Here is a 10,727-nt window from a genome sequence, read left to right on the forward strand (position 1 = left end):
TAAGTGACATTCATTTCGAAACAATATTTTTTACAAAAGCGACATTCATTTTGAAACGAAGAAGTAATATTTTTTCCTTCCCAAGTTCATTTAGAAAACTGAACGTAGACTTTTGTCTCCTTTTAATTTTATGAATTATATAGCGGTCAAACTCTGCCAATGTATTAATTGTCTTAAATGCAATAACCACGTGTACAACAGAAGTTAAGTAGTGGGTCATATCCTTAAAAGTAACATCTTTCACTATGTAGTATAAATACATGTACAACTATTGAGTTGCCTTGAAAAAAGTATTACATGTCCTTGAAAATAACATTTAAAATTGTATGGATCTAATTCTCTTTCTAGTTTTTAGTTTGTGCATAACATGTTGCAAAGTTGAGGCAAGAAGAGAATTTTTACAAGATGAGCAAAATAATTTTACTCTATCATATAGCATCAAGGTATTTTTTTTTATTATTATTTGTTGTCCAACATTAGTTTGATTTATACATAATGTAGTTGATCGTAATTTTGGTTAACGAATCCAGGATTTTATGGCCGATAAATTTGATTGTGTTGATATCTACAAGCAACCTGCTCTACAACACTCTTTACTAAAAAATCACAAAATTCAGGTATAATAATTGAAAAGTTTATAATATTAATTATCTTACTTATTGTCAAAAAAAATATATATATCTTACTTTATTGCTTTGCGAAAACTAGTTGTTATTTGATGAAAATGAAGATAATGTTATATAATTGTAACTAACATATATATAATTCAAGATTTGTAACTTTAAATTTTCATTCAAAATTACTTTATTTGTTTGTAAAGAATTTCAACATCAACTATAAATCATTTTAAATAATTTTTATTTTATTCCCTCTTCATTGCAACATATGTAGCTTCTCCCAACTTTTGCAAAGAACATTGTGTGAAGTAGACCATCATATGGTAAAACAGTCGATGATTGTCCATTGGGAAAAGTGCCTATTTACAACAGGAGAAGAAGACATCAGATTATTACCAATTCATCTTCAAAATTATAAATTGATGATTTTCAAAGGCATTCTAAAAGTTCCCCTGGCTATCATGTAAGTGGGTATTTTTAATCAATACATTAATTTTACATGAAATATTAAACATTATGTATTTACCAATATTAGGAAAAAAGGACCAACAAAATTAATTCCGCACCAAGACAGCACAAAACAAAGTCGTACTCTGATGACCGAATAAAAAAAGAAAATATATATTTAGAAACCACTTATTGAAATAAAAGAAGAGAAAAAGTGAAGCAAAATGGGTTATTATGGGGCCAACCAACTAGAGGTGTATGGTTTAAAACCTCATCCCCGCCCCTTTTTATGGTTAGCCAGAGGGTTATTTTTTTTTTTCCGTTAAATCTTTGTTAAACGTATTAATTACGGGAAATGCTAACTAGTACCCCGTGACACTAGTTAAGGATGTCAAAAAAGGAAATTATATTGTAGTTATTGCATTGAAAACTGTGTAATTAATACTAAAAAAAGTCAAAAGTGTTATCTTTTATGATAATAATTTCCTTTTTTGGCATACTTAACCAGTGCCCCGGAGACACCGGTTTGCATGACCCATTAAAAAAATTAACAAAAACTATGTGAAAAGTGTAAAAATAAATACAATTAATGAAGCTAATATATATATATATATATATATATATATATATATATATATAGTCAGGATCCGTTGACACCAAATCCTAACCGTCTATATCATTTGATCTAAAAGCCAGAAATTATTCATTAAACAGCTCATGTGATTATTGTGTCTGTTAGCCCACATGATTTCTTTCTTCATGTTGGGTATGAGTTTGTCTCTCTCATTGTAGCTCCATCACTGATTTTCACCCTTTCCGATTAATATCAATAAGAATGGTGAAAGCAATTGAGCTGTTTGGGTCTTCAGGACAGAGAATTATAAGTAATTCAATTTTATTCAATTGGAGATTTAGGAAAATACTAGATGTCAACGAATCTAGTATTTATTTTATTCAATTGGCAATTTAACGTGAGATAAATGGAATTGAGGCTTATCATTTTTCAAAACAAGAATGAATCTGCTCTGTCTGAACAACATACTATCAAATTTATTTTATTCTATTTTATTAAAATGTTTAGATATGCTTGTGGAAGAGATTGTCAATTTAAAGAATTGTGATTGAACTTTTTCTGCAAAAATAAAAGCATCATAGCTGCTGTGAGTGAGTTCAAGAAAAGGAAGAAGGAGATGAGTGATTTCTTTTATCCGCTAAGGAGTCTTCACCATAACAACCAAGGTGAATAAATGTCAACCGTTGAGATGGAAAAAAGAACGGATAGAATTTGGTGTCAATGAATCCGTTGATACCTGGTGTCAACGGATCTTAACTCATATATATATATATATATATATATATATATATTGATAAAACTAACGAGACCAACAAAAACAAATAAATAAATGATCAAACATTTATCATAAAAAATCTAGAATAAGTCCAGAAGACATCTAAAATAGCTCTAAGAAAAAAGTTGAAATAAAAATGTAACGGGTGCACTAAAGTGATTAAATTAAATGAATTTTCTCTCTCCATTTGTATTTCAAACATACAAGTAACTAGAACCGTAACTTATAAGAAAAATGAGTGAAAAGAGGATATTTTTACTATTATTTAAACCGGACGAGCCGACCCGCCCTATCACCACCATATTAATTTTGTGGGGTGTTTAGTGAGGCAAGTTAACTACTAGGTGAGATGCAAAAATATAATGCCTAAACGTCATGTCAAACGGGTCAACATATTGGGCCTAACCCGTTTTCCAATCCCTGCTTTTTTTATGGACGAGGAAGAAAGAACTAGGATTACAAGAGAGAAAGGTGGCTAGGTGTATATGCAAGATAGGTAGCTAAATATCAAATTTTAGATTTAAGACATAGTGTTCGTGACAAATCACTTTAACATTTTAAAATTGTATAAAATATGAAATATTGTATGTTTTTATCTTCTCTAGACTGTTACCATTGATACAACCCAAAATATGATATATCATGGTGCATACGCGGGAATAGTTGGGTATGATCTATCAGTTCAAGCAAAGCAATACAGCATGTCATACATTTGGATTGAAAGTGGATCAGGAACACAACTAAATAGCATAAAAGTTGGAGTTGGGGTTAGTTACTTTTCATTTCATTATGTTAATATTTTCCTCTCATGACATTACATTCTTTTAGAGAGATAATGTTAGAAGAAACATAATCATTCTTTTATAATAAACTAGTCACATCCTCTCTTTTTTATGTAAAAGGTTTATCCAACCTTATATGAAGACAGCCAACTACGACTAATTGCTCGATGGACGGTAAGAATACAAATTTAATGCATTTAATAAATATATAAGACCATCTACAATGGTTAGTGCTTCACGAATTTAGAATCATATTAAATAGGAACTCCTACTGTGGAACAAACAAACATGGTGCTTGTACAGAAGAGTGGTTATGGAAGCACCCCTTTTTAGCCCCCTAAATAAATTGCATTAAAATAAATTATTTTGTTGAAATTTCATGATTTAACGTTATTGGTGGGACTAGAATTATCATTTTTTTTGTTGTGTTAGGTTGGAGAGATTGGATACTCATTAAGTATTAATATTAGTAAATGCTAAAATTGATGAAGTGTATATATAGGACCATCTTAAACATCACTGTGGATGGTCTAATGTGATGGAAACAAAAAATAAATACATATTGTTAATGTGCTCAAGCTCAATTCGATATAAACATGCAGGCAGATGGTTTTAAACGAACTGGATGTTACAATGTTAATTGTTCGGGTTTTGTGCAAGTCAATAATAACCAAGAATATACTCTTGGATCTATCGCGAGGCCCACTAATTCAATTGGATCAACCGAAAAAGTTGCTACTTTTATCAAAATCAAACAGGTAAATTTGCAATTATTATCAATACATTTAAATATATTATACATTATGATATATATTTACAAACTATTACATCAAATTTAAAGGGTTTATAAAATTATTTTTGTCTGACAATATTATATTTAGAACACGTATTAAGTAATTACTTTAATATATTTAAAAAAAAAGGATAAATTAAGTTTTTTTTTTTGCTAAGCCGGGAGATTGGACATGCATTAAGGGTAAACAACGACATCACAACTAGGTTGGCACCCCGCAAAACCCCCATCCTATGCCGCCAAACTCAGATAAAATTTTATTAAAAAAAATGGAAAAAGGTTACAAGAGGGGGGACTAGGCCAAAACCCTCATGAAAAGAAAACAGAAATAGAAATAAAACAGAAAGAAAAAGCAACAACTGACTACGGGAGCCTAGAACAAGGGAACCCACTCCGGTGCAAGAAGAAGTCAGTCTGAATAGTCTGAGGCACACCGATAACCAAACGTTTCCTTGAGTAGCGTGTCCCATATTAGCCAGAAAATCCGCACAACAGTTCCCTTCCCTAAAGCAGTGAGATGAGATAATTTGAATTCCTTGGTTGCAAAGATTATGCCAGCGATTACGAAGTAAAACCGAAACAAGCGACCGGTTTTTAAAGACCAAAAGAGCACTCGTCGAGTCACTCTCTAACCAGACATTCCTCCAACCGTTTTGAGCTGCATACTCCAAAGCAAGAAGAATAGCGTATACCTCAGCATAAAAAACAGTAGATGCGCCAATATTACAGACAAAGGCGCCTAAAAGGGAACCTTGGTGGTCATGGAACAGGCCCCCACAAGCTGCATGAGAACCAATTGGAGAGCCATCTATGTTCACTTTTATCCAAGGGGCTGAGGGGGCCTTCCAATACACCATCAAAATATCGCTAACACGACGATTGTGAGGAGAGACCGATAAAGCATCTAGAATATGTGCTTCAAAAACAATACATGAAGAGAGTGCAAAGAGACCGTTTGGTCGGTGAAACACAAGAATTCTGCGCCAGCCAAATACCATGAAGAGAGTGAATTACCGCAGCCAAATGGATGTCATGAATTTGGGATGAACAAAATTTAAGTAATTGAAAAGAATGATAATTAAATATACAATCTTAAATATTTATAACTCATTATGAGTCCCTTCTAAAGAAAAAAAAAAAACTCATTATGAGTGAATGTTTTTGTTTTTTTTTAATTAGTCTTAATATGATTGGTTAATATCTTCTCCTTGTATTTCTCTTACCTTTTTAAATATATGTAGGATCGATCTACAGGTCATTGGTGGTTACTTATACAACATGAATCAATACATGTTGGATATTGGCCAAAAGAGTTATTCAACCACTTAACTTTAGGAGCATCAAAGATTCGATTTGGAGGTCAAACTCATGCTTCACCCAATACGGATAGTCCCCCAATGGGTAGTGGAAGATTGCCTAAAGAAAAATTTGAAAACTCGTCTTTTATGGGAGCACTTCAGATTATAGATTCACAATATAATGAAGTTGATGTAAAACCTGAAGACATGAAGCCATATAGAGATACTAATTCAGATTGTTATGACTTGATATACAATGGTTTTGAAGGACGTCTTTATAGGCAAGCTTTTCTTTATGGTGGGCCAGGCGGACGAAATTGTGGTATATGATTGTATTGAGAACTATATTTAATAAAACTATGATTCGTCCTTGATATATATTGTTATACCCTTGGACCAAAACAACATAATTAACATAAAATTTGTGGAAAATTAAAATTTTATGCTTATAATTAACAAAACGTCCCCGTGAGCTTAGCTCACTTGGTAAGGGATATTGCATATTTTATGCAAGGCCCGGGGTTCGAACCTCGGACATCCCACTTATTCATCTTTAAGGTGAATTTCTCTATCGCTAGGCTACTTGACAAAAAAAGAAACCACATTTCACAAAGGTATACATAAATCATAGAATTTAACAAAAAAAAAAATTCTTGAAAACTAATTGATTTAAATTAGTTTTTTAATCGATTATTGATTGTTAAATTTAGGAACTGTACTAAATCGTAGTCAAGTAATAAAATTTAGGCTTAATTGCACTTTTGGACCCCTATCTTTTCAAAAGTTGCAGTTATGGACCCCTAACTAATTTAAATACAAAACAACCCCCTATGTTTTGATTCTTTGGCAGTTTTAGACCCCCAAGGCAAAAAAAAAAAAATGACACGTGGCACCTCACTTAGGGTGCCACGTCAGTGTTGACCGAGTCAACAACGGACTGGGGGTCCAAAACTGCCAAAGAATCAAAACATAGGGGGCTGTTTTATATTTAAATTAGTTAGGGGTCCATAACAGCAACTTTTGAAAAAATAGGGGTCCAAAAGTGTAATTAAGCCTAAAATTTATAAGTTCATCTCCACGGAGATTATGAAATTGCAAACTAACTACTACGTTTTTATTTTTTTTATTTTTTGATAAAGCTAGAAATGTATTAAAAGAAACCAGGAGCTTCCTGAACCTCTTACAACAATTAGTCCATAGAAACCCTAGTAAAAGGTAACCCTAAAGAATCCCCAACAAGAAAGGTTGAAATAAAAAATGAAGGGTACTCCCACCATTAAGAGGAGCAAGGCGTAACATCTTGACCATTCATGGCTAAAGCATCAGCCACCATGTTCCCCTCCCTAAGTACATGAGTGCAAATACATCTAATTTTCCTACAAAAGTGCATACAATTGTGCTATCTAGTATTCATCCTCAAAGGAACACCTTCTTGCTTGTTTGGTATCATATATCGGTTCAACGTTATGAGGAGGGAGGGGGGGGGGGGGGGGGTGCTTCTCTGTGGTCGATCATAGACACGGAGAGTCTCTTAATAGAGAGATGTTAATGTGTCAGTTGTAAGTAAAAGTTCAACATTGGATATGCAAGAGTAGATGTTGAGAAACATATGAGGGAGATTATCATATACCTAATGTCTTAGGACTTTGGGTGAAAAAGTGATGTCGATCTCACTTGTGCTGTTGCTATTTGACTAATATGATGATACAACTCAATGTAGGCTTTCATATAAGTCGCAACATTATAATGATTTGTTTTGTTAGTTTTTGGATGTCATTTGTTTAATTCTTTTATCTTAAATTTTAGTTTTAGGATGTCATTCGCTTTAATGCATATTTGTTATTTCAAATTTCTTCACTTTTAGTCTTTCGTATGAAATGACAATAGAAAATGTAGACTTGTTGTGTTGAGTTGACAACATACATGTGTATTAGACATTTTAATTTGATGTGATATTTTTTGATTGAGTCTATTATTTTGGTAGCATGATTATCCAGTAATTTCCATCTCCTTCACAAAATCATAAATTATCAGCAACTCATTTTATTAATTATATTGTCAATGATAAAACACACTCTCCTTAGTTTTTCTTCTTATCATTCATCTCTTATTCAAATTCATTTTTCATCTTCTTTCTTTTTCTAATTTACTTTCTATCTTCTCACTAAAGAAAGAAACAAAGACACCCTTCTACGAAATAGCCACCAACTCACATTTTTTATCATGTTGTTCCTCTTATCTTATTTTTCTATCTTACCATATCATAGACACATAAAATCTCACACTTAACGGAGATCATTTGTGAGTAAAACTTCTACATTGGATGCAAGACTATATATTGTGCAACATATAAGTTAAATGACAAATATATCTAAAGTCTTAAGGTTTTGGATGAAGATGTGGTGTCAATCTCACTTATGGGGTTTCTCTTAGCCAAATGTGATGATTCAAGTCATTATAGACTCCCTCAGAGCTCTAATCATTATGATAAATTATTGTCTTAATTTTTGGTTGTCCTTTTCTTAAATTTTTATATTAAATATAAGTTTTTGGGTGTGGTTCACTTTCATGCAATTGCTTTTATTCAACCTTTTTTCTTTCAAATACCTCAACTTTTGAACTTTAATCTTATTTATGGTAGCCTTGGTCCCAATCCCAGATTAAAGAAACGGGCTGCTTTAACATCTACAACAAAATGATGTGGTTAACAAAGCGACGTTTTAAAATGATGTGGCACTTATTTCTTGTGTCTATTTTTTTGGTAAAATACTACTCATAAATCTCCAAGTGCTTCAACTAACCCGTAAAATTACCAATAACTCACTCTATTCCGGAAAACACTTGGGTGACATTGTGGTTGGTGACATTGATCAACCACAATATCACAAGTGTACAAAAAAACAAAAAAAAACAAAAAACCTTGTGAAAGAGAAAGAAAAAAGCCTCTTATGACATTGTGGTTTCCACTGACAAAATACAAACTACTTTTTTTTTTCCTTATCATTTCTTTTTCATATTCTTTCTTTTTCTAATTTTCTTTCTCTCTTTTCATTAAATATAGGAACATAAACCTACATTCATTAAACCACCATCAATTCACGTTTTTTACCATGCTGTGCGCCTATGTCACCAAATCAAAAATGCATCAAGTCTCACACCGAAAGGAAATATGTTAATGTCTCAATTTTGACGTAAAGTTAAACAATGGATGCAAGAGTAGATGTTGACAAAAATATAAGTGAGATGAACAATATAAGAGTAGATGTTTAAGTTTTATATTAAATTTTAGGTTTTGGATGTCGTTCGCTTTCATGCAATATTGTTTCATGGATAAAATCATGTGTGATTTGTTGAATTAACAAAATACATGTTTATTAGACACTTTTAAATATTGTGATGTTTTTTTTTCTGAATTAAGCCTAAATTTTTGGTAAGTTAATTATCCTAAAGTCTCCAACTTCTTCAACAATCTCATAAATTACCAGCAACTATGTTTATTCTCTAGTATGAACACTTGTGTCAAGCACATTATAGTATCATTCTCATTTGTGTGGTTGATCTCTGTTCAGTGGCTAAATCCACACCAATTTTGACTCCCCCAAAAGGTTCGATGATGGTATCATATCCCGATTTGACGATGAAGAAGTAGAAGAAGTTCCTAGTGGTAGATCCCTGAAGTGGATAGTCTCATACTTGAGGAATAGAAGTTAATGTGTTATAAGTCTGAGTTAAAGTTTCATATTGGATGTAAAAATATATGTTGAGTGACACATAAGTGATATGACTCATATACCTAATGCCTTAAGGTTTAGGATGAAGATATGGTGTCAAACTCACTTAAGTGGATTCTCTTACTCTAATGTAATGATCAAATTCAATGTATCATCCCTCAAAAATCTCAACATTATAATGAACTGTAATTTATTTTTTATTTTTGCATGTCATTTTTTTTAAAATTTAGTTTTTTGAAGTCTTTCTCTTTCATGTGATTTTTTTTATTCAACCTCCATTATTTCAAATTCATTCAATTTTGATCTTTGGTGGTAAATGAGAATCGAAAATTGCAAACGTGTTATGTTGAGTTGACAAAATACATGCTTATTAGACATTTAAAATTATGTGAGATTTTTATAATTAAATATAATTTTTTTTGTAAAATAATACCCGAAAATCTCGTACTCCTTCAACTGACCTATAAAATTATTGGCAACTCACATTATTTCTTATACTCTTACAAATAAAACACACAATACTTATATTGTTTCCCTTATCTTCTCTCATGTTTAAATTATTTTTCCATATCTGTTTATTTTCATTTAATTTCAATTTTTTTCTCATAAAAGAAAGGCTTAATTACACTTTTGGTCCTCGTGTTTTGGCCAACTCACGAAACTGGTCCTGCCCTTTTAAAACAGAACAAAACGGTCCTTCAGTTATCATTTTTGTTGCAGTTTTCGTCCTACCCCCCATTTTATCCTCCAAAAACGCTGATGTGTTGCATTTTTTGATTAGGTGTCCAAAAAAGCGCTTAGGTGGCATTTCCATGTGGCATTTAATCTGATTTAAATAAATAAAAATAAACTAATAAATCAAAAAAAGCTTTTATTTATTTTTTGTTTGCTTTAAAATCATTAAAATAAAAAGGGGAAGAGAAAGCTTTGAAACCCATTTTTATTTCTCTCACTAACCCCAACAACCCTTTCCCTTCTCTCTAAAACATCCGCTTGTCTTCATCTTCTCCGACGAGACTTGGCCGGTCCGACGCGGTGGCTGGTGAGCCACCACGGTGGCACCGCCGCGCCGGAAAAGAAATCCTCATTTTCTTTTTAATGCAATTGCTCTACTTCTTCACCTCTTTCTATTTTTAAAAACAAATTTTCAAAGAAAACTCATATACAATCTAGATCTACAAATCAAAATACGAAACAACAAAAAAACTACCTCTTCTTTCTTCTTTCGTTTCAGTTTCGAAAATAAGGTTAGATTATTGATGTTGTTGTCGTTTTATTTCGAAAAAGGAAGTGTTTGTGTTTGATTCGAACTGGTACAGTGGTGGTTTGCATTTTTGTGTTATTTGAAATGGATATTGAGGTTATTGTGATATGATGGTGGCTTTGTGAGTATGTTTGTTGGTTGATGGAAATCAAAAATGTGTGATTGTTGTTGAGTTCTTGAAGGTTTGTATCAGAGTTTGTGTTGGTGATGTTAGAACATGATTCTGGAAAAAAAAATACTTGTGGTTGGTGTTGTTAGATTGAAAACTGTTGTTGTTCTTGAGGGAGAAAAAATGGTTGAAACAACATCAGTTTGGGTTCAAGATGATGAAGAATCATGAATTTGGGTTTGAATGGAAGAAGAAGAACATGGAGGAGTATGTAGAAGATGAAGAAACACGATGGAAAAGAACAAGATGGAAAATTGAAGAAGCACTTGAAATGTTA

General features: G+C 32.1%; 1 protein-coding gene and 1 long non-coding RNA gene across 2 annotated transcripts; both read left to right on the plus strand.

The window, feature by feature from the left end:
- Positions 1–276: 276 nt before the first annotated feature.
- On the plus strand, positions 277–3,181 carry LOC120578188 (uncharacterized). Its single transcript, XR_005644115.1, has 4 exons — positions 277–443; positions 531–617; positions 892–1,080; positions 3,019–3,181. It is a non-coding gene; the product is annotated as an uncharacterized lncRNA (long non-coding RNA).
- A 610-nt stretch (positions 3,182–3,791) lies between these two features.
- Positions 3,792–5,616, plus strand: LOC120578317 (uncharacterized). The gene is made up of 2 exons (XM_039830991.1): positions 3,792–3,953; positions 5,230–5,616. The coding sequence occupies exons 1-2, from the start codon at positions 3,792–3,794 to the stop codon at positions 5,614–5,616; spliced, it is 549 nt and encodes a 182-aa protein (XP_039686925.1).
- Positions 5,617–10,727: the final 5,111 nt, after the last annotated feature.

Source organism: Medicago truncatula, chromosome 2 (assembly GCF_003473485.1).
Source record: "Medicago truncatula cultivar Jemalong A17 chromosome 2, MtrunA17r5.0-ANR, whole genome shotgun sequence".
In the NCBI taxonomy this organism is placed as follows: domain Eukaryota; kingdom Viridiplantae; phylum Streptophyta; class Magnoliopsida; order Fabales; family Fabaceae; genus Medicago; species Medicago truncatula.